Source organism: Vidua macroura, unplaced genomic scaffold, assembly GCF_024509145.1.
Source record: "Vidua macroura isolate BioBank_ID:100142 unplaced genomic scaffold, ASM2450914v1 whyUn_scaffold_123, whole genome shotgun sequence".
Classification (NCBI taxonomy): Eukaryota; Metazoa; Chordata; class Aves; order Passeriformes; family Viduidae; genus Vidua; species Vidua macroura.
In genome coordinates this window covers 456,255-482,792 of record NW_026530545.1, presented here as the reverse complement: position 1 = coordinate 482,792, position 26,538 = coordinate 456,255, and the positions used below count along the sequence as shown (strand labels likewise).

Genomic DNA, 26,538 nt, shown 5'->3' with positions numbered 1-26,538 from the left:
CAGCCCACTGCAAAGCTCGATTGTTTCCTTTCAAAGGCAGAGATGGGCTCTGCTGCCTGTGTCGGCTCTTTGCCGCACAACGTGTTAAAAAAATCGGACAATGCGAAGGAAGATTTGCCTGGGGGAAAAAAAAATAAAAAAATAAAGGTTAAAACTGGTCTAACTCCTCCTCTCCCCTTCCAAACCGAGGGCTACCCGGGAAATGCACAAATCCTACTCTATTTTTAATCGTTTTCTGAAAGTAGTAAACGTTATTCAAATGTGTGCACAGAAGGGCTTGCAGAACTCCTATTTTTTTCCCTTTAATCTTCCCTATATAAAGTATTTCTAAGTTATAAAATATACAGTCCAAGCCTGAAGTCTAAGGCTTTCCAGTGGAAATCATTGATCTAAATTTGCTCCTTTTAGATTTGCTTGAATGTGCTTTGATGAGACGCAGTTTTGGTGTTTAACTGCATATGAGAGGATAATTTCTGGACATGTAAATAAAAGCATCTTGCATGTGGGGAAAAGCATCATATCTTGTTGTAAATGATGAATCACTTAGCGCAGAGGCAACTTATCCTTCATTTTATCAAGGGGGGATTGAAAAAATATTAATTTAATTTCATCTATCTATCTATCTATCTATCTATCCATCCAACCATCTACTAAAATAGTAGATATATGCACTGCATAATGTGTGCATTTAATCCCTCTATACCAACATATATATGTGTAAATGTATAACTAGATTCACATATATGCATTTAAATACACTCCTATATAAACTAACCAGGTTTGTGTGCACATGTGCATATGTAACATGCAGTCTTCATGTGCCTACATGTGGAAGAATATATATAATTTACATATCTAAATGTGGCAACTAATATGTCTATACATGGGGAAAAGTTGCCTGTTCAGAGATGTACGTGTGTATGGGTGCCTGTATGTGTAAATCTGTGATCGTGCAGTTCTGTGTATGTATATATTTTATATGCCTTCATATAAGTCTCTATATGTGTGTATATGTCAATATCTAGCCACATATATGTCTGTAGCTGTATGTAACTATGTAACAGATAATGTCTTTTACTATCCGATTGAGGTAGGCTTCTGCAGCCTATTGTTTCAGACAACAGATATAAGTTGCGATGGAAGAGGAACGTCGGATTTGGTGTCTGTCCCCCATTTCCAATTATAGATGGATCATTACAGACAGAGAAGTACTGAGAATCCAGACATCTGCTCTTCACATGAATGCACTCACCTCCTAGAGAACAGCCTGCCATCATGCTCTGGAAACTGGTTGAAAATGTCAAGTATGAAGATATCTATGAGGTGAGTATATAATATGCATATGAGTAAGAGAGTATATGTATATTTAAATATACATCTAGCATATAGATACAGGCATGGCTATATAATGCATATATAGCACTACATATACATCCAGGCAGAAATAGAGATATATACCAGCACACACGAATATAGAGATGGGAAACAGAGAGTAAATGCTTAAATGCTTATTTATTTGCATATTTGTACTCAGCATGCCAAGTCCTAAACTTTTTATTTTTTTTTCATGGAAAAGCTGTTTGATGCGATTTAAAACATCAAAGTGATGATCTGGGGATTGGAATGAGGCAACTTAAAGGCAAGAGTTTGATTGTTTAGACCTCCAATTATATATAATTCGATTAAATATGGACAAATGTTGAGGAAAATTTTAAAAAGAGAGAAAAAACAGAAAAGAAGCACAATCCGGTATTCAGGGACTGGATGCATTTCTTTCTTTTATTTTTTATTTTGCAATTCCAAGCTCAGATCAACCCGAGTATGGATTTTTTTTATTATTGTTTTTTCTTGTTTTCACAATCGGATACGTTTTTTACGACTTTTTAATACCTCTACACCAACAGATAAGATGTGCATGTGTACATATACTGGCATTAATTAAGCGGCACATACATTCTTGTGCGTGTGTGAGTTCACGCACCCGAACCGATACAGTCAGAGGCAGCTCCGCATAGTCCGCGGACACGAAAAGTTGTGAGCTTTTTCCAGACCTTATTTTCGAGGTCAAAAAGCAACCTAAGGGGGGAGGAAAAAAAATCACAGCTCAAACACTGCGAAACCTTTCTTAATTTTGCACGGTTTCCTGAGCCGGATCTTTCCCAAACGGGCTCCGCGAATGTATTCCCTGTAAGTTAAACCGGCGTGTGGGATTTTCTCAGAAACGAGGGGAGGAAAAAAAGAAAAGAAAAGAAAAAAACTGAAAAGATGAGTGAGGATGGCGCTCCACAAAATAATATTTTATTTTTTTTCTATTGTTTTTATTTTTCAATTGAGTGGGAGGCGTTTGCACGGCGATCATGGGGGGAGATTTTCAGAAGGGCGCAATCCGCGGGAGCTGCTCCGAGAGGAGGCGTCCGGGCAGGGACCGGGGACCTGGAAGGGGCCGGGGACAAGGAAGGGACCGGGGACAGGACAAGGGCCGGGGATGGACTGTGCGCTGAGCAGGGACCGGGGACAGAGCAGGGGCTGGTCAGGGACGTGGCAGGGTCTAGGAAGGGGCTGGGGATCGAACAGGGACCAGCGATGGGGATGGGGCAGGGAGCGGGGACTGAACAGATGCCGGGAAAGGACTGAGCACTGAACCGGGACCGGAGACAGGGCAGGGACGGAAACCGGACAGGAGCCAGGGGCGGACCGGGCAGCCACCGGGGACCGGGCAAGGACCGGGCAGGGGCTGGGTACCAAGGACAGAAGGGATACCGAGAGAGGGGCTAGCTACTGGGCAGGCAGCGGGGATTAGGCAGCGGACGTGTACTGGGAAGCGGACGGGCAGGAGCCGGGCAGGGCTGGGGATCGGGAAGCGGCCGGAGCCCCCCGGGGAAACACCGTCAGGGCCGCCCCGTCCCCAGCCCCGCCGCGCCTCCCGCAGCCCTCCCCTCCGGGAGCGCCTTGGCACTTACAGAGGGGAAACTCCCGGGAAAAGCGCAGAAAGAGACCGAGGGAAGGTACAGCTCCGGCTGCTCCCGGCCGGAGAAAGGACGGGATGGAGGGAAGCGGGGAGGGGACCCGCCGGCCGCACGGGAGAAATGTCTCCACTCCCAAAAGCTGCCGTCGGGCTAATTATCATCGGCAAAAGCCAGCATTGCAGAAGGAGCAGAGAACTGTGTGTGTGTGTGTGTGTGTGTGTGTGTGTGTGTCCCCGCGTGTCCCCGCGTGTCCCCAGCCCGCTAAACCCTCGCTGCTTTTCCCTGCCCATCTCCCGGTACAGCCCGGCCATTGTCTCTGCCCGCAGCAGCAGGCGACAAAACATCTCCCGTCCCTGCTGCCGAGGGATGAGGGCTTTTTTTCCACCCTGCTTTTGATGGGGGGTTTTAAGGAGCTGTGGATTTACGGACGCCCACGTTTGTAGATTGCCGTGGGAGAGAAGAGTTGGGGGAGCGGTTGATTGGGATTTGGCTGCGGGCTGGGTCTAGCCTAACTTGGGGATGCCCTCCAGGGCATTTTGTAATGTGTAACCTCACCAAAAAAACAAAAAAAAAAAAAAAAAAAAAAAAAAAAAAGTTGTCTTTTTTTTAAGAGCTGCAACCCTCTAGATTTATGTTAAAAAATATTTTTCTCTCTTTTTTTCCGTTTTATAATTAACAACACCATGGTAGAGGCGTCTCAGCCACTTAAACTGAATCTGTTCTTAAAACAAAAGTGTGTGTGCATGTGTGCGTATGCGTGCAGGGGGGGCAGCTCTGGGAAGTGTGAGTCTATTTAGGAAGGAACGTAAGTTGAACTTTAACAGAAATGGCAGACAGTCCAGTTGAACGGGTTCCTGCAACATCAAAAAGGTTTTATACCGCCCCTGGCTTTGCCTCAAAACTATAAATTTACTATCCTTTAAAATTCACTCCATGCATTTTACATCTGGGGGGAAATCGGGAGATATATATACGTTTTGGGTTTTTTTTCATATCGGGCGGTAGAAAGATGATTCAGACAAAAAAAAAAAAAAAAAAAAAAAAAAAGTGGAGCCCAACAATGCAGATTCAAGTATTTATTTGGCTATTGTGAATAAATACGGTCTTTAACACGCACCAGAAAGGCTTAATCTTCATTGTAAATAGACATATGTTACAGTGACTGCACGTCTCTTCTTCCATTCCTTTAAAAATTACCAAAAAAAAAAAAAAAAAAGCCTCTTTTTGCTTAAAAACCCCAACAACAAACTGTAAGAACAAAAGCACCAAAGGCAATCAATTCCTCGTATTAGGAATGTATAATTAAATATATATTAAAACGGAAAGGAAATCTTCTTCTTCTTCTTCTTCTTCTTCTTCTTCTTCTTCTTCTTCTTCTTCTTCTTCTTCTTCTTTGCCTCAAACATTGCTTCATCGTGCTTCCTTGCTCCAGCTCAGCAGTGTCTACTTTCCGCATCTTCCTCCGCTCGAGTTAATTGAAGTTCTGCCTCTTCCTCGCTAAACTTTTTCCCCCCTCTCCCTCTCCCCAAACTCTGCCTCTGCCAGCCCCCCTCGTCTGATTACATCTAGTAATTCTCCACTGAATGAACGTCATTTACAATAGTAGGGGAGCTCTCGAGCTGGCTGCCAGCTTCACGCTCCATTTGGTCCTGCATTCTCCCTTTAAAGTAGTCGTGTAATATTAATAGTCATGAATATCAATTATTATGAGGCGGTGTAGAGAAGGAAAGGGAGGAAGGGGTAGCGGAGCAGTCTGAGCCTAGCCTTGGGTTGAAGAGGATTGTATTTGGGAGCTCAAAGGCAAAAAAAAAAAAAAACCAACCAAAAAAAAAACAAAAGCAACAAAAACCAAAAAAAAAAAAAAAAAAGGAGGAAAAAAACCCCGAGAGGGAGGGGTAAATCATATATGTAGATAGAGGTTTCCAGGCTCGGTTTTGGGGGCACTGGTCTTTTTTTTTTTCTTTTTTTTTTTTTTCTTTTTTTTTTTTCTTTTTTTTTTTTTTCTTAAGGTTTTTTTTTTTTGATGGATAGACTTCGAAATATCTCAAGCTGTTCTCCTGTGTCCAACACGTCCCTTTGCAGATCTCCTTGATATTTTTCCCTCCAATTGCTAGTATTATCACCATTATTTTATTTTTAGCTATTACAAGACTTTTTTTATTTCCAGATGTTAGTCCACACCTATTCCGCCATGGTGAGTTTGGATCCATGTTGTACTAGAATTGCATGTTCTCTCTCTCTCTCTCGATCTGTTGTGTCTCTCTCTCCCTCTCTCTGTCTTTTTAAACGCCTTTGGCTTGGTAATTTAGCACAATAATTGGAGGAGGCTTGCAGCTGCTTCTCCCTTTTTGCATTGTGTGTTCCCGATTTCAGCTAGGGGAGTCTGGGGGGGAGAGCAGGGTGAAAAAGAACTTTTTTTCGTTGTTGTTTTTCTTTTTTTTTTTTTTTTAATGCCATGTGTGCCATTGCTTGTGGGGGTTTGAACTACACTTTGTGGACTAGATATTTTTCTTGTTTACTTTAACCTCACAGCTTCAGTGCGTTGGAGTTGGACAAAACTCCTCTCCCACCTTTTCTCTGAAGCCTCTACACACTCCCCCCACCCCCTGTCCCCCCCACACACCCCAAAGACTTTTCATTACAATTAACCCCCACCCCATTCTCCGGAATATAATATTGGAAAAGGAAACAAAAGACACTGGAAGTTGCTGCAGAAATCATAGCGCCTGGATTTGTTCAATACCGATGTTTCATTTTTATTTTATTTGATTTTTTTTAAATTTACTTTTAAGAAGTAGACTCCTTTTAAGCAAAGATTCCCTGTAATTTTTATTTTGGCTTTCTTTTTTTTTTTTTTTTTCTTTTCCTTTTTTTTTTTTTTTTTTTTTTTTTTTCTCCCAAGTCCTTTTTCACACAACTTCTCACCTCGGAGTCTTCCGAGAAGTGCAACTTTCTTTTTGGGCTTTTCCACGTGAAAATGGGTTGGTGATTTTGAGTTACAGGACTTGAGCAGAGGGAATAAACAGATGTTCGGAAACTTTAGGCAGGAAAAGGGGTGGGTTGTCTGAATAGACGGGTGGTTTGGTGCTCTTAATTTTTTAATGCTTTCTTTTTTCCCCTTTGGTTTGATTTGAGGGGGCTGTGGATTGGGAATTATACTACTGGTCTGAAATTGCAGATCGTACATGTATTTGGAGCACTAGTCCTACATTTTTAATTATGACATTTAGCAATTCTCCCTCACACCCCCTCCCCTTCCCCCTCCTTGATAGTTCCTGGGAATAGACGCGACGTGGGTGCAAAACATTGGAATATTTCTAATAAGTGGAGGGAGAAGGGGGCACATCTGAATCCCACTTTCCAGCTGTTTACATCCTATTTTATTTTATTTAGCTTTGGGGTGGGTTTGTGCTCTGTTTGATTTTTCGTGGGTTTTTTTGGTTTGTTTTTTTTTGTTTGTTTGTTTGTTTTTTGCTTTGTTTTTTTTTTTTTTTTTTTTTTCTAAAAAAGGTCCTCTCTTTTGTTGTTGTTTGTATGTCATTCCGCTTGTAGGACCGGCATGATGGAGTGCCCAGCCACAGTTCCAGGCTGTCCCAGCTGGGATCCGTCTCGCAGGGACCCTACTCCAGCGCTCCTCCGCTCTCTCACACCCCATCCTCGGATTTCCAGCCGCCTTATTTCCCACCCCCCTACCAGCCTCTTCCTTACCACCAAAGCCAGGACCCTTACTCCCATGTCAATGACCCCTACTCCCTAAACCCCTTGCATCAGCCCCAGCAGCACCCCTGGGGACAGAGGCAGAGGCAAGAGGTGGGATCAGAAACCGGGTCACTGCTGCCACAGCCTCGGGCCGCCCTGCCCCAGCTCTCGGGACTGGACCCCAGGCGGGACTACCACTCAGTACGGAGGCCAGATGTCCTCCTGCACTCAGCTCACCATGGCCTTGACTCCGGCATGGGGGACAGCCTTTCTCTGCATGGCATCGGACACCCAGGGATGGAGGAGGTCCAGGTAAGGAACCGCGTTTCTTTCTCCTGGGCAGTGCAGCTGCAGCCCCCGTCCCTGGGCTAGGAATGGTCACTGAGGGATTTCCAGCAATATTGCTGTGGGTTGTCATTCTTTTTCCACACCGTGTTTGTAACTGTGGTACTCCCCCTCCTCCTCCCTCTATTTTTCTATTTTTTTTTTTTTTTAATAAGAGAATTTATTTCCTCGCTGTCACGCACGGGCTCTGCTTTATAAACCCTCCCCTACATGGCAAAGCAGCAAAGTGCAGGGGGAAGGCAGACATGCTGCTCTAAATATTCCACGTGTTTCAAAAGCTGGCAGAGTTCAAGCTTGACTTTTCAAATTCCAGTTATTTCCCATGCAATCTCATCTTCCACTCCCCTCCACCCTCCCCCTCCTCCCCCCAACCAATTTCCTGCCGTTCAGAGATTTTGATGAAACTGTCGAATTACTACATTTTTCATCCGGAAGGGAGGGAAATTATAAACAAAACCCAAATCAAAAGCAATAACTGGTGATCAGGAACAAGTCCCTCGTCCGTCCCCTCGCCCCTTTATTTGTTAAGTTGCTTGGTAAGGTAGCGTTGATTTTAAATAGTTTCATTCCCTCTTTTGGATAACAAAGGAGTTTCGCCGGGCTCAAAGAACGGTATTTCCCAGCTTTCTTCCATCCCACGCGAAACTCATCATCACGTGTTATTCCCTAAAAACAGAAGGACCCTTAACAGCTTCGCTGCTGGGGCGGTCTGCACCTTGCTGGAGCAGGACATGGCCAGCCTGTGGGGACCCCCGAGGCGGGGGCTGGAGTTTCCAGGGTCCAAGTATTGTCTCAGGCTCTCCTAATCGGAATTTTGGAGGTTCCCCTCCATGCGTTTTTATATTTTTCCCCAAAATTTTTTTATCATATATCATATATATCATATCTGTATATGCATTTAGTCTTGGGGTAGATAAAGGTATGGACCACTGAATGAAATAACGACTTCAAAGTTACAGAAAGGGAAAAAGAAAGGGGGAAAGAGGAGCTGAGAAGATAAAAAATAGCCGTGCAAAAGGATGTTGCTGAACGTGAGAGGAATCAGCGGCAGGAAAGCGGAGGGGATGCATTGCTCTGGCTTGAGGCTTGTCTTAGGGCTGCACGGGAAAATCCCCGAGCTTTGCTGGGGCGAAATGTTTTAGAAAACGAAAGGTTTTGCTCTTTGGATATGCTCCTGCCTCCGAACTCTGTGACCGTCGGGTCGCTGCTTTCTGCGGGTTTCCGAGGTGGCTTTGAGACCTGGGGGCAGCCCCTGGCCGCCGCGGGTGCGATGCGCAGGTCTCGTTTCGCATTTCTGGCTCAGACAAAGTGGTTTGCAAGTCAAGGCGAGTTTTACCTCTGTGAATGCAGAAAGCAGATCGCTCTCCTCCTTCCTCTCTGCAGCCGAGAGGCGTTAGGTACTGTTTGTGCCTTTCCCCAAAGAATAGCTGGTAACTGTTGTGCTTTTGTGAGAAAGAGAATAAAATAGAGGAGAGGGAAGGAAAGGAAAGAGATAAAAAGAAGAAAAAGATAAAATGCAGAAATGACGAAAGGAGAGAGGAAAAGAAGAGAAGGTAGAGAAGAGAGGGAAAGGAGGGGGAAGGATAGGGAAGGAAAGAAAGACATAAAGAAGAGAAGGGAGAGAAGAAACAATAGAAAAGAAGGAGCTCAAATAAAGCAGTTCTCCATCCGTTTCCCCATAAAACATCCCTTCTGCGGGAAGGGAACTGCACCGGTGGAAAGTGCCTCCCCTCGATGCTCTGGGAGCATCGGAGCCACCCGCGGCCACCCGCGACTTGCTCGCCGGGACTGGCGGGGCCTGGGTGGGTGCGATGGGATGGGGATAGGATGGGACAGGCGAGGCTGCGGACCTGCAGGGCTGGGGTTCTTGGTTTGGGGTACTGAGACAGCAGGAAATTAAACAGGCCCTTTATTTCTGAAAGTTTGTTCCCAGGTTGGTGGAGGAGGGGAAGAGGGAGAGGAGGGTATCCCAAGGAGAAACACGTGAAGGAAGAGGTGTCCAACTGCAAGTTAAAGCAGGCAGGAGGGAAAGCAGCCCAGAGCTCGCTGCTGCCACTCAGCATTTTCTATTCTTGTCCCTCCACTAGTGACAGATGAAGTTGGGCACTTTTCCATCTTGATATTTAACATGGATTTGTTCTAGATTCGAGGAACCTTTTCTAGCAACAGGAATTTTTATTCAGGCGATGTATGCTCATTATCCACCATCACTACATGTAATTTTCAGGAAGGGTTTCAAATACTGTGTTTTTCTTATTTCAGTAGTCAAAAAAGTTGAACGGATATGTAGATGTGCAGTTGGATAAAGATGTTTCTCTTTGCTGTAGCTTATGCATGTCTGATCAAATATGTGCCATGAGAATGGGCTGGGCTGAGGAGAAGGAGACAGAGAGTGCGTGACAGAAAGAAACAGTGGTTATTTTATAAACACCAAATCCAGTCCATGTGTGAGCCATTGTCCAGGGCTAGAATTAAGTGATTGTAACACGATAGCGCTCTGTTATTGTAAACAGGACACAGTGTATTGCTATTGCTGCCCCTCTCGAGAGGAATTTTCAATCCTCGATTTATAACCTTCAGACAGGGAACAGAGAAGCCAAGACCTACTCATTGAACAAAAATTTGCATCATCTAATAGGGGCTCTGAAAAAAATCCACCATTGCAGTCCCAGATAATTTTCCCACCGGCTGGGTGAAAATAGGATTACAGTAATAAAGGATTCTATGAAGGAAAAATGGAGGGGGAAATTCAGATTCTGTAGACTCTTTGAGCGAAAAAGTAGAGCTCAGTTTTTAAAGGTTTCACTCAGACGTATCCACAGAAGTTGAATAAGGTGGTTACAGCTAGTACTTAGGAAGCTTCATGCTATCAGATTATTGGAGGAGGGAAGGGAGGGGAATCTTCCTCTCCAGATTTTCTAAGTATATCTGGAAACTCATCACCTTTCCCCTCCCTGCACACACACCTCCGCTCCACCTCCTCCTCCTCACTCACGCTGCTACTACGTACTAGCTAGAGACACGGAAAGTTAAGTTGCACCAAAACACCCAAGTCTCATATAAAGTAACCCCTGGTATCACTTTTAACTAAAGAAGTCTAGTAATTAAAAGTCTGAGTTGTTTTTCCACGTTTCCGCATGCAGTCCTAATTAAATCTTTACGATCCTCTCTGTGACTATTAACTGCCAGCATGCTGAGCGAATATCCTGTACAAAAACCCAGCAGGAGGGCGTAATTAGATAGAAAATCAGACAGGAGTCTTCTCATTAACTACAACAACTAACCCACGTTGCTGATGGAGCGAGCTGAGTGCACGCACACCCATAAAGGGTGCGGGCAACTATCGACTCCAGAGATAAGGGGAGATAAGGAGGAAAGATGAGGAAAAAAGGAAAAAAAGGAAAAAGGGAAGGTGATGTTTCATGTTTACCTCCGTTTTTGTGCCATCGAGGTGCACCACGCTGTACTCCAGCAGGCTGCAGGATTTGCTCATCATCCCTCTTTGGGAGCTGCTCAGGGAAAGGAGGGAAGACTTTGTAATTTTATTTTGTGCCCTTTAGGTATGTAGCCTATTGATTATGAGAGAGAGACACAGCCATGCCCAAACACAGCACATAAGGCACCACTCCGTGTGTGCGCTCGTTTGAGGGTGGATTCAAGGAAAATGAAAGGAAAGCTCTCATAGAAAATATTGTTCCATCGTATTTTGGGGAAATGCAATTTTCTCCTAAACCACATTCCATCTGGAATGTCTCCGCTGAGCACAGAGACGGAGATAAGGGCCGGATCCGAATAAGCTCAGCTTCTCGGCATAGCAAAGATAAAGTTAAAATCATGGTGAAGTAAATCATTGCTTTGCTGTAAAGGTGCTTTGCTTATCAAGGAAAAACGTGACAACTCCCCAGATATGCAATAACACTGAAAAATCCAAACTCTTTAGTAAAAGTAATGGGAAAAATAAAATAATAAAGCCAAGAAACCCAAAGGTGTCCCTTCACCTCAGAATTTACCCTAAAACGGAACCTGTCAGAATTCTGCTATAAATTGTTCTTATGACGCCTCTTTTTTCTCGGACATGTCTTTACTGTGGCGAACGCAGATTCAGCAGTAATTTTGGTTTGTTTGTGGGGGGGTGCTTGTATATCCCAGTTTCATTTTGAGAAACGAAACCCAACATTTGTTGTGTCCTCTGTGCCCGTCTTTGTTCTCTTCCCTGCTGAAGAAGTTAATGCCATAATAACAGGTGTGCTCCTCGGCAGGCTGGAAAAGAAAGGGGAAAAAAGGGGGGAAACAAAGCTTTGAAATTCGGAGACTTTTTTTTTCCTAGGCAATCAATGTGATGGTTCATACTTTTAATAATGTGTATTCCTGCTCCTCCCTCCCCATCCCCACTAATTCCGGACATGGAAGCAACCTCGGGAGCTGTAAATCTCTTTCTGCTCGTCCCCTGTACAATGTGGGCATTGCACTGCGCTCCTAAAGGCTCAGGCTTTAATTAAAAGTCTATAATGTAAACTATGATATATAAAAAGTAAATGGCCCTTGAACTAGTAAGATGTAGCAGGGTTAAACAAACAAACAAACAAACAAAAAAAAAAAAAAAAAAAAAGAAAAAGGAGGAGGGGGAGGGGGAGGAAAGGGGAGGGAGCATTTAAGTTGTCCTTAATCGTGTTCATTTATGTGATGCAATAGATCTTGCAGATGTTGCCAAATTGCCACATTTTCAAAGGAAGAAATATAAAGCTTTATGGAATGCAAAGAAGTCTATGTGATATCTATGTTTTATAAGATAACAAAACCAGTATTGCACCACATATGCTTCACATCTCCTTTTGTTTTATTAGAAGACTATATAATTTGTAAGAATTTAATTTTCTTGTCGATTGGGGGAAATAATAATAATAATAATAATAATAATAACAACAACAATTTAAAAATACCTCCTCCCCTAGTGAATTAATATAAATGGAAATAACTGGGACTCCAGTTTGGAATGACATGATTTATGTACGTGATTCTTTAATATCCAGTCAATTTGAATAGTGATGTTTTTATATCCACAGTCAGTTGAAGATGCCAATAACAGCGGTATGAACTTATTGGACCAGTCTGTCATTAAAAAAGGTATGGATTATTCCAACAAGCTAGACAAACTTTTACTGTGTAGCGATATCTTCATGATATATTTTGACTTTGGGGCAATGAATTTCTCCGGGAAGCAGGCACCCATGGCAGCAAGATGAATAGCTGATTGGATCAGCAGATAGAGTGAAGGGATAAGACATGAGAAAGGAAAAGTTTATATCCCCGCCTCCCCCGCCCTTCAAAGGGTTTAATTACACGAATGCTCTCTAATGGGGCACCCCGTGCTCCAATGCAGTTTCTACCGCCCCCCTTCCCTCCCCTTCTCCCCCCGATAGTCTTCGGTGGGGACCCCTTGGCTTTTAATGGGGAAGGGGTTGATTCCCTTTGGGGCTTAAATGCATTTCCCAGGCGAATCAGACGCGGAGAGGAGAGAAAGAGATGCCCATGGAAAGGCAGACTCAGCCCCCTTCCCGCTCCCTCCAAGATTCCCCCCTTCCCCGTGCCCATTTTTTACATCTTTCTACATATGCGCCCATGATTTAGTGCAACTGCAGAATCACCCCATACTGTTAAAGCGAATGTGATATTAACAAATGTTTGCAGTCTCTTGTACAGCTGTAAGCAAAATAATTAACTAATTAAACTAATTAAATGTAATTACAATAACTCATTTTGGGCGTATTGCAGCTGCTTAATTTTTTTGCATTTCTCTGACAGTCACTCGAAGATGCTTGGTGATTAGTGTTGTGTTATGCTGGTAGACATTAAACAGATCACACACTGCAAATGGAGGGAAAGCTATCCTTAATTATCTAAGGAGTTTCTATTTCTAGATTCAATTTTAAGTACGAGAGATGAGGTTTAAAAACGCTGTCCCTTATGTTTACTATCAACGGCAGTTATCTCCAGGACCTTGTTATTTGTCAAATGCACACAAATAGTTTAACAGTGACAATTTTCCAGGATGTAAAGCAAAATAACAGGGAGGGTTTTATCTAAAATGTGTTGAAGGCAGCATGAGGTCTTTCCGTGTATTTATTGTTTGTTTTGTTGTTGGTTGTTTGGGGTTTTTTTTTTCTTTTATTTTCTTTTTTTTTTTTTTTTTTTTTTTTTTTATTTAAATATCCATGTACGGTCTTTCTTTCACACACAAGATCAAGGTCTGGTTATTTGAGCGAGGACTAATGAAAACTTGAAGACCATTTGACAGCACCATTTATGACTATTGGTTGAAAGGTGGAAGGGTTTGGGGTTTTCTTTTAAGAAATAGAAAGTTACTTAACTTTAAAAAGGGGGGGGGGGGGGGAAAAGCTTGTGTGTTTCCGCTGTTTTGGTTCAGTTTGAATGTTTGGTGGGGTTTATACTCAAGGTCTGTAACCTGATGGTTTCTGGTTGTATTTTTAACTTTTTTTTCCTCACTTTCCTCCCTCTTCTCCACCCCCACTTGACACCTCATACACTCCCTCTTGGGTGCATTTGATTAATTGGCACTTGATTTGTGGTCGAGAGACTCCTTTCTAAGGTTGTTCCATGATGGTCTTTCGCAGAATACACAATCCAAAACACTTTTTTTTTTTTTCCCTTTAACACACAGCACGCCTGTGTCTCTCCCTCCTTCAGCTGACGAGGACAGCGGAGACATTCCGTGTGCGTGCTGGGTGGTGCAATTAGACAGCGAGTAGCACTAGAATGTGAATGCCTGCAATTATTACGTATTAGGTAGAGGTTTTTATATGCATTAGGCATATATTTAGGTGTGTTTCGTGTGTGTGGGCATTGCAACGGCCCCAGATGGAGCAGCTGCTGCCTAAAGAGACCCAGTCCCATCTAGGTGGGATTACTGGTGCCTATTTGCAGCCAGAAGAGATACTCTGAGTTAACGCATGATGAACAGGAGACACATGCTCTTTGGAAATAAGGTTACTAAGAAAGAGCCTGAGATGCATTTGCAACTGTTTCAAAGTCACTGTAGCAATATTTTCTTCCTTAGAAGCAAGGCTGAGATCCAATAAACTTTCCAGCATAAAGGAATATTGTATTATTTTTTCATTCCTTTTTTTTTTTTTTTTTTTTTTTTTTTTTTTTTTTTTTTTTTTTTTTTTTTTTCACGGAGAGTTTCCTGGGTACAGAGGAAGAGAAATGGGTAATAAATAGCAGGTCACATTTGTGGCAGTCAATATTTAATCAGGATGAAGGAAGGAGCAACATAGCGTTCAGTATCAATTTTGCATTGTTCCCTGCAGTTTGTAGCTGTGAGGGTGTACTTTAAAACAAGAACAAGTTATTTAAACTCTGTGAGTCTTTCTTGCAGGCAGATGGCACAGGTAGACAGACATACAGGTATTGACAGATTTTTGTGCAGTGGAACACTCCTGTGGCTCATATTCAGTAGACGAGGGTTGCAGGGGGTCTGCTTCACCCAGTCCTAGTTCAGTGCCTAAAATTCTTTCATTGCAAAGTAGTGGGAAAAGTATGATGGGAATTTGAAGCCTAAACTTAATTATATCACCCAGGCTGTGTCTGTTCCTTTATGGCCTCTGAGGCCTGCAGAGAGAATTATCTCTCTATGCAAAAGCTTTGCCAAAATATTAAGGAAATTATATAGGGATTCATACACGGCTATTGATTTATCTCACGTATCGATCCCACACAACAGCTTACATATACCCAGGCTCTTGTTATGTTTGCTATCCGAGCTTACTTGACATTTCTGAAGTAATTTAGTTAAGAGGAAATGAGTTGTTCCCAGTAGAGAGAGCAAACGAGTGGAGTGAAGGTAGCCAGCGTGATAAATGGCTCTTTCATTTGGAGATCTCCAGAGCTCGTTTAAGGCTAATTTTCTGTATTAGCCCCCTTTGAGCTATTAATGCAATAGGCAGGGACCGTGGCCCCTTGTCTCTTAGCTGCCCCATTAGAGCAAGCATTAAGCTACCAAGCCTGAACTCCACCGTGGTGGTGGTGGCGCTGAAATAATGAAAGGTGCTTTTTAAACTCCCCTAATCTAAACTGGCAGAGGGTGGTTAATACGATTTGAAGGGGGCTGGTCAATGAACAATCAATAAACTAATAATGAGAAGGATGCGGTACATTAACAGTCTAAAAATCCAACGAGACATTAAAAAATCATCTTTAACTCCCACTTCCATTTAGATTTGGGTGGTGGAAGTGGGAGGGAGGGAGCCAGATAAATCATCAAGATGATAATAATCACCAGGAACATTAATATCAGATTTAACTCAGCTTTCAGAGCTTACCGGCTGCACGTTTTGAGGCCTTTCTCTCGATTTTTGCTGAAATGAAGAGAAGGTTTGCCATGTGTCAGGAGTAAAAGATCGGGTCCCCTTGTCAAATGCTCATCTGAAATTTCCTTGGCACTTTCTATGGTGAAAGAAGTTGTCTTCCTGCAAAACCTTGCATGGCCTGAGTCCCAAGTTAATTTTTTGTGACTCTGGGGCACAGTCAGTGACCTTAAAATTATTCTGATATATTTATTTACTTTCAGCTGTTTCTGACGATCGTGTGCACACTCACGTCTGATTTATCATGAAAGGCCATTTTAACTTGAAGACCTTAATTCATGGTCTTGCAAACACGCTCCGTTGTTCCTCCTATTTTAAGGAAACACATGAGAGAAGGTGTCTTAACCTTTTATTTTTAGCTGTTAATAATCCAAAGCTTCCTCCCCACCCCTCGGAACAGCTGATCAATGATTAACTGAGAACCGCTCTGGCCTCAGCTTCTCAGGTGATAGATCTGGGGCTCAAGAGATGGTGCTTCAATGCCACTCATTTTCGTGCTTATTCCCGGGTTAGCCACTGAACCTGAGGATCCCCTTTAATTAAATGCAAAACAGTTTCGGGGGAATACATTCCACCTTGAAATTCAGTCCCAGCTTTCAGGGACGGGGACTGCGGCGCGGGAGAGGGGTGGGAGGAGAGGAAGGGACGAGAGGGGACAGAAGGAAATACGAGATGAACGCGCACTTTTTGTGTTTGTTCCTTAAAATTAAGATAAGACCCGGGACTCTTTAGTTTCAGCGTCTAAGACGCTGCTCCCGGACGTTTTAGGCTTGGCTACTGAGTCAGACCGAATCACCACTTACAGCAAAGTCCTGCTGTTAGCATGGACAAAGAACTTCTTACTCATCTAAACACCAGCCAGAGTAAAAAAAATTGAAAGTAGTTTGATAGTTTATTAGTAATTAAGTTGTCAACGACGTTTTTTAGTAAGTAATACAAGAAATATTTCTTCTGATTGATAATTTAACTGACTGTTCGATTACGATATTATTTAGCTGGGTTATTACAATGATAGCCATAGTTTAAACCCTTATTGAACAGCTGTTTGCAGGACATAAGTCTGTTATTTCTTTAGTTTTACTGTCGTCAAACAGCTTTTTTCACCCCACCTCTACTTGTGTGTTCACATTTGTGCTGGTTTTCACACGTTTGTGGCGAGCAGCCCAACAGAAATCCACCACCACAAAACAAAAAAAAAAAAAAAAAAAAAAAAAAAAAAAAAAACAAAAAAAAAAAAGGAAAGAAAAAGCCTAAGACTTAATGTATGCACAGAAAATTGTAAACATGTAAAGAACTGAAAGCTTCACGCTGAGTTTCGCCATGCTCCATTTCCCCACCATTTCCTGCTGTCGTTCTAAAGCGATCTCACTCATCTAGAGATCCCGTTTGCAGGAACAGTATGCTTATAATTACTAACAAATCAAGCGGCTACTGTCGCTCTCTCGGTTTATTGATAAGCTGAAGAGAAATGGAAGGGGGAGAAATGACAAAGAGGCTGGAAGTAACCACAGGGGGAGAGAAAGAAAAAAGAAAGAGGGGAGAAATAGAGATAAAGGGATAGAAAAGGAGAGGGGAGAAAAAGAGACAAAGGAAGTAAATAAGGAAAAATAGAAGAAAGGAAAAAGCAGATATTTTGAAAGGGGGAATTATGTATTTGTGAGTGCTCACACACACGCAGCAAGTAGAGTTTGGGAGTGAAAGAAAATCGAACAGTTTCTGCTGGGGATGACAAGAACTAAATGGGATAAAGTGAAAGCAGGAGTGGTGGGGACTGCGTGGATACGTGTGTGTTATTCTGTGTCATTTCAGCAGTTGTGGCAGTCCCTGACCAACTGGAGAAGTTGACATTGGCTAAAAATACACTCTGCATTCGGGTTTATTTACATACGCGCAGGGATTTGACACATGCAGCTGCACGCACGGACGTGGAGATCTCCTCACCCACAAAAGCTCCACGTTCTGTTATCTCTGCTGATGTCTGGGCTGTGTCTGAAAAGCTCCAGCCATGATAAACATATAGATATGATATAGATAGAGATAATTCATTCCATGGCAAACACTTTTTTGAGGCAGCATTAGGTAATTTACAGAAGATATAGAGCCTAGATAGAATAGATCTCTCTGAAGCTATGAAATTGCAATAGATATGCTTACACCGCCTGGCAAGCCTCTCAAATGGGTTCAGAGCTATCAGGCTCCAGCTGATGGGTTTGTTCATACCATCCTTTTCAGGGAAACATTGCTAGGAAAAGAAGCTGAGGAGCTCTCAGCATAGCAGGGAAGGGAGCCAGCCTGCTTCCCAAAAGCAATTTGCAATGGGGAAAAAAACCCACCGAGCACGTGAAAATCCATAATTCAAAGGTTAACTAATGTAATGAGTGTTCCGAAAGGCCAAAGCGAGCGGGGTGAGGTACATTTAAGCATTGCACGGGTCCTTCTCTCTTTAGTGAGTTTGGACTAAGATCAGATGTTCGTGGAATTGCTGCCTCTTGTTTAATTTCTCAGTTCACTGGACAGTGACCTGATAAACTGGTCACTAAATATAGCCACGGTAAAGGTGTGCTCGAACCACAGAGCCCATGTGTTTGTCCCAAGAAAAAAAATGACAGTCATGAAAATCTGTCTGGTGGCACTACTTTATTCCAACTTTTTTTTTTTTTTTTTAATTTCTATTTTTTTCTACCTGATGCTTCACTCAGACCGATCATTGTGCATTAAATAAGAGATATGTTTATATACAATGAGGGGAAAATACAAATACAATTTTTTGGACTGTTGGTACTGCCTCTGATATACAAACGAGTCTTTTCCTATAGAATCAATGGCAAAAAAATCCTAATAATAGCAACGAAAGCAGGAGCGGGCCTCTAACTATTTTATAACTATTTCTGAGCCATTCTCAAACTATTTGAAACCGCCTTTATGAGCTGTATAAAGTGCCTAACTAAAAATAATAGAGAAATAGGAATCCATTTCACTTTCCAATTCCCTGAAGTCAAGCCACTCAAAATAATTTGTTTATACTGGAGACTATATACAAGGCATACGAAGCAATATGTATATCTAAAATCGACATGCCTTTTGGTTTTTAGCTGTTATAGAGCTTTTATTGTGGGGGTCTGGTCTGGCAGTAGGAAATGATCTGCAATAAAAACAGTGAAACACGGTTGTGTCTATTCCATGCACTGAGGTTATAAAATTGGCAATTGCCCAGTAGTTAGCACTTGGTAATATATTAGGATACCCGATCTTATTGTTTAGCAGCTCCAGACGACTTAAATATCCGCTCAACCCTAATGGTTTGATTCTCCAGATATGTTGCAAATAAACAGGGCTTTTATGACTTAACTGACATGTATTATAACTACCTCAATAGCTGGCATATGTGCATAATAGAACCTTATTATTTGCCGAATTGGCTTTGCAATTGATTGAGTGGAAACGGGAGATTGTGGAGCAGTATCTGCTTGAAGAGGGTGTGTAATCAATTAGTCTTCTCCTCTGAAACATGCCCGCTGGACTGCCAGGACTCTCCCACTAGCACAAGCCCCAATTTCTGCGTATATTTTCTATAAGGAAACGCGTGTTGCCGCGGATCCGAGAGGAAGCTGCAGTAGCAGCTGTCAGCTCTTATTAACTCCTGCATAAAACATACCTTAAGTATGGTTTGTTATCAATTACTTGCAGAAATGAAACAACTGGGAAAATGCAGTGAGGCTCCCTATAAATTAAAGTGATTGGGTGATTGATTAGAGCACCTGCTGTAAATCATAACAGTTACACACAATTATGAGGGAGTTATTTAAGTTCATTTGTAAACAAAATTCTTGTCACAGGGGAATTGCTCTCAGTTTTATTTCAACCAATTTTTTTTTTTTGTTTATTTCTGAGTGTGTCTGGTTGCTATTATAGGAATTTGTTCGTTATAATCCCTTGGTTACTCTTAAAATAACCCCACTGATTTCTCAGAGAAAAGAAATACTTATTTTTATCTTGGAAGAACGACATGGTTTTATTTTGTTTAGTTTCACTTTATCATTCTCCTTTTACTTTTCCCTATAACTACCTTTAAATACGTGTTGCAGTAACTAAATCAGTTTTATTTAGGGGTAGGAGAGTTCCTTCTAATTCACGGACAGCACAATATGATCAGAGTGGAGAGCACCATGGTTAGGCTAGATAATTTTTTCCTGGTGTTCATTTTTCTGAAGGAAAAGACTCATTTTATTTCATAAACCAGACTTAATAAAAACACAAAGCAATAACAGAGCTGTCTTCTCATTGCTGTATCCTCCAGCCTTGATACTTATTTAAGACAGCAACTCCCTTTGTGTAGTGAATTTATTCCTGGCTCAGCTTAGCACTATTAGAAATATTAGCAAAAAAAAAGTAAATTTTCCTCTTTTTTTCCCCTCCAGAAAGGCGCTGTCCGTTGTACAAAAGGCATCGGGGGGCTCTGGGTGAGACACAGGCTCAAACCCGAAAGTTGCCAGGTGCTTGCCAATATGTATTTTATTTCCCAATGATCAAACCCTGCATAGAGGCTGTACTGTACCACCCTTCTCTCCATCCATCATTCATGGAGCACTTTCCTAGAGGTTGGGGGAGCAGCACCCTTTAGGTTGCTGGAGTTAGCCAGAAATTCAAAACTCCCTTTCATTTTGCTGTTCTGTGCATGTCAGACAGACTGTGGTTACCCTGTGCTCCTTCGTGGCGTGATGGTTTCTCTCTCCCCTCCTCCCCTTCTCTTTCTCCAGTTCCGGTTCCTCCAAAATCTGTTACTTCTTTGATGATGAATAAAGATGGCTTCCTGGGTGGAATTTCAGTCAATACCGGAGAGGTGTTTTGCTCTGTACCTGGCCGCTTGTCTTTGCTTAGCTCAACTTCAAAGTATAAAGTAACTGTGGGAGAAGTTCAGAGACGCCTTTCCCCTCCAGAGTGTCTGAACGCATCCCTCCTAGGAGGAGTACTTAGAAGGTAAGAGGCTGGGGCAAACGTGTGAATGTGTCTGGGCCTCCATGCGTGCACCAGAAACCCTTGGTCAACAGTGCAGATGATTTCAAACATGCATTGATCCTACTGTCGGAGCCTGTGTGTGTAATGCTGGTGAAAAGGCAAAAATATGCTGTGTTCAAACATTGGGATGAATATATGGAGAGTAGGGAAATATTTAGCCTTGTTTAGCCACAAATGAAGGAACAGAGACATAAAGATTTTCTCCTTGTCCATGTACACACTTTCTATCTTTTCTCCTCCTCACACTTCTCTCTTAGAAAGTGGACAAAATAAAATGCCCTGATGGGCGTATTTCAGGCTGAACTGCAAGTATTTCAGGACCTGATGTATTTCTAGGAATTTCCTAGATAAACCCACGAGGTTTGCTCTACATGGCCGTAACGGTCAGGCAATTATGTCGATTATGACACGTAGTGTCACACAATAAATTGGCAGGGATCTGATAGGCAAACTGTAAGGTAGGCAAGTACCTGACCCAAGAAAAGCCACCAACAGGTAGCTCTGAAAGTCAGAAACTCAGCGCTTCACACAGAGAAAGTTACTGCAGCTCACAGCTGGTCTCGAGGCCTTTGCTGCTTAATATTTGTGCAAATCACCCACTAACGTCCTGGTGGATTTTGATGAAGACCTCAAAATAGTTGGCAGTGACAGCTTCTGGTACTGAAGAAAGTGGGGAGCAAGGAATAACCCTGAGGTTCGGTTGACACTCCATCATAACAAGTGGGAGACTGTGCTTTTATGTAGAAGCAGCAAGAATTTAATCTCTGAGGCCACTAGCTGGAAAGGCTACCGGGGAGAAAGGACTTTTTCTTCTTGGCAGTGCCTGAGGGACTGTGAATTGTCAGCACGTCTTGTCTGTAAGAAAGGTGAGCTCCGGCTCTGTCTCCAGTCACAACAGGGGAGAAGCCATGAGGTTACAATATGAGGTACCAGTTCACACACTCAGGCTGAGAGGGTACAAGATTTTATTTTCTGCGTGTGAGGTAGACACCAGACTGGAATAAAAATCATAACTTTTAAACAGGGACAGATGCATGCAAACTGACAATGAATAAACTTCAGATCATGTTTAAATGTTGCTAATCTTAGAGGAGGAAATATCTTGAAAACTCCTATAGCAGCAATTGGGATACACTGGCTCTAAGGCTCTTTAAAATAAAGTCGATGTTTGGGGTTCCCCACTTGTCTCCACAAAAAAAAAATTCTGTGATGACGTCAAGGGCTCTGGCTCCGTGTCTGGAGACGAGGGGGAAAGTTCTGCTACATGCGGTCAGTCACCCAAATATCCACGTGAGAATTAGGGTCTCCTAAAATAGCTGCTGTTGCATGTGAATGTCTAATCATTGTTCAGCTGCCAGGGAGAGCAGCAGAGAGATTTTTACTTACAGATGCGAACCTGCCTGCTCCTTCTGTACAGCTACAAATGGAGCAGGGAGAACATCTGAGAGATGCTCTGTAGAAAATACAATTACCAAGGTAAAGAAGCATTATTATTGACCTTCAGCAGATTTCTGGACGCGGCCCAAGCCATAATTATTGGCTGCTGCTGACTTCAGTTCCTATCTTGAATCTAAATTTTAAACAAGATTTTGGTTCAGAGCAGATGAGACGTAGAAAGCTGCTCTCTTGCAATTCTGCCACCCAGCCTTATTTACTTCGATATAAAATAGTGGGAAGCCAGTCTGGCTTCTCTGTAGTTCCTGATTTCCTTTCTCTAAGTGCGACTTTTAATTATTAAGCAAATTTTAAGTAAGAATTAGGAGAGAGTTGGGATAGACTTTGTTCTTAGGTGTCAAAACTCTCCCTAACTTCGCAGGTGGTAAGATTTCATCCCTGGGGGTTTACATATGTATGGGCGTTCGAACAATAGCTCCGAGTTTCCCACTCACCCTTTTATTGCCCTTATCAGTAACCTCCGACAGATATTCCAATCTTCCCCCAGGCAATCCATTCCCTCTTTATAACGCACGCTGCCTCAGGTGAGCTCTTCCTCTCAGCATCGCCTCCTCGCACAAGAGCACACTCACAGGCGGGAAACAGTTTAATAAATATTTCCCTCCTCTACAATTTATCGACAGGCGCAGGCATACTCCCTTCGAACTTTTCAGATTTATTTGGTTTTTTTTAATTCCCTAGTCTTATTCTGGCCCTTTCCTGGAATAACAGAGGGTTTAATCCCCCTCTACCTTCCTGCCCAACCCTTTTCTACATCTCAATACAAGTTGGTATCACACCCACTTGCTCTCTAGATCAGAAACTTTCCATTAATTATTGCTGTTTGGCGTTGTTTGATTTCCCTGGATAAAATCGGGAGAAAAGTGGGTTCATCCCCACTTCTACCCCTGGGTGAAATTAAGAAAATCTCAGCAAACCCGAGCAGAAATCAACACCCCCAGAGTCTTTAACGTCGAGTGAAAACCCTCCCAGGCTTCGCTGATTGCACAGACTAAACGTTTCTTCCAGGAACACTGCGGGGTTAATCACAATGTTAATTTCTTTGCAATTCTAGAGCCAAATCGAAAAACGGGGGGAGATCTTTGCGAGAAAGGCTAGAAAAAATCGGTTTGAATTTACCAGCCGGCAGGCGCAAGGCCGCAAATGTCACTTTACTCACCTCCCTGGTGGAAGGTAAGCCGAGGGTCGCAGCTCCCTTCACACTCCTGCTCTGAGTTCCTGTCTGACATTCACAAAAAAAAAAAAAAAAATCCCAAAAAAACAAACAAAAACGAAACAAACAAAAAACAAAACAAACCAAAACAAAACCCCCAAAACAACCAAAACCCCACCAACTTTCGGGATCAGGAGGGAAAACCTTGTAGAGGTGAAAATCAGGGTGGGTTAGGAGGAACACCTGCACGGTTAAGAATCCCATTCCCCAAAATTAAGTCACTGGCTGGAGGATCACTGATCCCTCTTGGTGGCAAGAGTGAGGGAGTGTGTCTGCGTGTGTACGTGTGGATATATGCGTGTACATTTGCGTGCATGTGTAACTCTGCAGGGCAGTCCCGTTCCTCATGCTATTAATTTCCATTCTGTGATCTCCGACTCCAGGTCTACTCTACCCTCCTGGTAATTCGCTCTTCCTGAGCTGATTTATGGCCACTACAAGATGCTCAGTGAGGAAAAATAATGAAAAGTTACTTTTTTTTTTTTTTTTTTTTTTTTTTTTTCATAAGGAAGCAGAGCAATTTGAGAGTAGCAGAGCTTGGTTTCCCTTAAGGTGGCTGGAGCTGAATAGAGACCAGCTACTCCTGAGGAAGGAGAGAGGGAATGACAGACTGAAGTTTCAAGTAATTTCAAGTCAACTAATGTCATTTTGGTAGCCAGCGTGTTTCTTTTATTTGTTGCTACTATATCGACAAGGAAAAGTTAGAGCCACTAATAAGTTTAGGGCTATGTGCGTGTTCATGCTAAGAGAAATTGGACTTCCTCCAAAAAAAAAAAACAACTAACCAGAATAGTATGGATGCAATTATGATTTATATGTATCTGCATTACACATACACACCGAGAGGCATATAAATAATCCACTTATCTCTTCTGCGTATAAAGCGAGCAGAAATATTTGTGCTAGATATTAACTTTTAAACTCTTTTGATTGAGTTATGTGAGCGAGAAGACCTTGCCGATTGCAGAGCTGAAGGAAGGCTCGCAAAAAGACGGGGGCTGAGGGGAGGGAGCTCCTCCTTCACCCGCATGTGGGTGATGCCGAGAGTGCAAGGCTCAATGTGGGTTACGGGTATAGCTATAGAAGGTGTGAAGCATTTCGGGGGGCACAAGTGCCCCTGTTAGTACAGCTTCACCCCCATGGTGTGTGTGGAACACCGTGCGCTCTGCTCCTATCAGCACCAGCCCCTCCCCGAAGTTGGTGTGAGGTTCAAAATCTGTGTAGTGATGCTAAAATCTGTGTCAAGTGTGCAGTAAGGCGTACATTTCCCTCGTCTCCCCTGATTCCCTTACAAATCAACAGTTTGCCTCCAGAGAGTTCCCTCCTTTTGGAAGAAACTGCACCTGATGGGGTTTTAGGTTTTATCTCCTTTTTTTCTTTTTTTTTCTTTTTTTCTTTTTTTTTTTTTTTTTTTTTCCCTCCTTCCTTCCAGCAGCCAGGTTTAGCATAACTGCTCCTGTATCGCCAGGAACAGGAGCGCTCCGGTCGGTCCCGGCCCGCGTTGCCCGAAGGTTGCCTGGGGGGACTGTGCCCGGCTCGGGAACCACTCCCCTCCAGGCTCTGCCGGGTGCCCTCGCCTTCATTAACCGGTTTGATGATTAGCGAGAGTCATTGGAGGGCAGGAGATGACGTTGGAAAGCAGCTCCTGATAGTTAAAAATAACGCGGTCCTGGAGTTATTAGACATACCTGCTTGCTGGAAATCTTCCCCCTCGTCCCTCGGGCGATGCTTTAAAGGGTTTAACGCTTTATTCTAGAGGGGCTGAGCTATAATCTGGTGGAATCCCTCTAGAGTCTGAGGGTTTTTTTCCCCCCTCCTCTTTTCCTCCATTCTGCAGCTACTGTCTTCTTGTGGCATGAAGTACATCAGTAGGAGTTGGATGACACAAACCTCTGTAGGCAAGAAACCTGAAACAAGACAGGCAGGAAAAGTGAATTAGAATTAGAGCTAGAATAATAATTATTTTGTTCACAGAAAAAGTTGCCATTAGCTGTTATCTTTCCACCCGGCAGACAAGAGTTCTTCTTGCATAATGGCCAGTTAAAAATGCAGATTTTAAAATTGTCATCGGGCTAAATGCAGTTATCTCCATAATTTTACAGATGTGGCGATAACTGGGATAATGACGCAAGTGCCCTGTGTGTGGATAAATTGTGTCTGTAAAGTCCCACAAAGAATTAACATTAACATTAATAATATATCCACATCTGTAAAATTTTGGACAATGATCTGAGGTATTGAAACAGGAATGGTTTCTCTGCTGTTCAGAGAAGTTTGTGTCCTTAGTTTTTCAGGATTTGACCAGTTTCCTCTTGCATTTTTCTTTGGTCCAGTTAATTTTAAAGTTTTGTGTGTGTGTGTGTGTGGTGTGTGTGTGTGTGAGCTTTCCTCTCCGTTCTGCACAAGCAGCTGATGGGTAGAGACCCACACGAGCTCAGTGTAGCAAAGACAAATCCCATCACCTCAAAATCTGTCCCATCGACTTCTGTCCCCAAAATAGGGCTGGTGGGGGGGAAACACAAAACAGGAGCCTGTCCCTGAGGTGGAAGGGGTGATAACAGGTTTCCAAACACGGCTTAAAGGAGCTGGTGTCCCCAGGGGAGCCGTGGGCTCCGCCCGGTGTCCCGGCGGGTCGGAGCCAGCCCAGCCCGGGGCCGGCGGTGCCCGGAGGTGTTAATTCCCGTCTCGTTCCCTCCAGGTGAGGCCGTTCATTTAGCTCGGGATTTTGGGTACATCTGTGAAACGGAGTTCCCAGCCAAAGCTGTTTCTGAGTACCTGAATAGACAGCACACGGACCCCAGCGACCTACACTCCAGGAAAAACATGCTGCTTGCTACAAAGTGAGTGCCGAGTTAACTCATGCCCTTCTGCCCTTCTCGGAGAAAATCCTCCCTGTCCTCAACCTTTTCCTCTGAGCCCATTTGGAAAGCAGACGGAATTTCCAGGCTCTAAATTCCAACAGCCCCGCGGGGAGGAAGGATGCTCAATTCTCCCAAAGGACCTCTGCACCCCTTTGCAGTGAGGATCCTGCCGACAGATCCTGCCCCTGTAGACCTCGTAGGGGATGCTCCCCTAGCTGTTGTACATCACTTCCAAGCCATCCTCTGTTAAATAATTTTTATGTAAAGTGGACCAAAAATTAATATTTTGCTTCCATAGTGTGTTTATCTGTTCCTGCTGCTGCTCACACACACCTGTCTTCTACTACCAAACTGTCTTTCCCATAGAATTTAATTAAAAAAAAAAAAAAAAAAGGAAAAAAAGAAGAAACTATTTGCCCCCCCCCCCCCCCCCCCCAACCCATCTCTCTCCCTTGGGACTTCCTCGGTGGGAGTGTTGTATGTGATGATTTACACCAGGCTGTGCGTTCCAGGCTACTCACTGGATGTTCCATGGTTTGCTCGGGTACTCGGCAGTGGGTGCTGAGTGTTCACACATCTTTGTCTGCCAGGAATAAAAA

General features: G+C 43.2%; 1 protein-coding gene across 3 annotated transcripts in view; it reads left to right on the top strand.

The window, feature by feature from the left end:
- Positions 1–1,242: 1,242 nt before the first annotated feature.
- TFAP2B (transcription factor AP-2 beta) overlaps positions 1,243–26,538 on the top strand; it is a 33,599-nt gene continuing 8,303 nt past the window's right edge. For 2 of the 3 annotated variants that reach the window (XM_054004803.1, XM_054004804.1), the window contains exons 1-7: positions 1,243–1,323; positions 6,519–6,977; positions 12,074–12,134; positions 19,813–19,887; positions 20,152–20,371; positions 22,920–23,038; positions 25,777–25,918. In XM_054004803.1, coding sequence (XP_053860778.1) covers positions 1,243–1,323; positions 6,519–6,977; positions 12,074–12,134; positions 19,813–19,887; positions 20,152–20,371; positions 22,920–23,038; positions 25,777–25,918 — 1,157 coding nt within the window. The remainder of the gene's footprint in view (positions 1,324–6,518; positions 6,978–12,073; positions 12,135–19,812; positions 19,888–20,151; positions 20,372–22,919; positions 23,039–25,776; positions 25,919–26,538) is intronic. The other variant, XM_054004805.1, reaches the window with a different exon arrangement.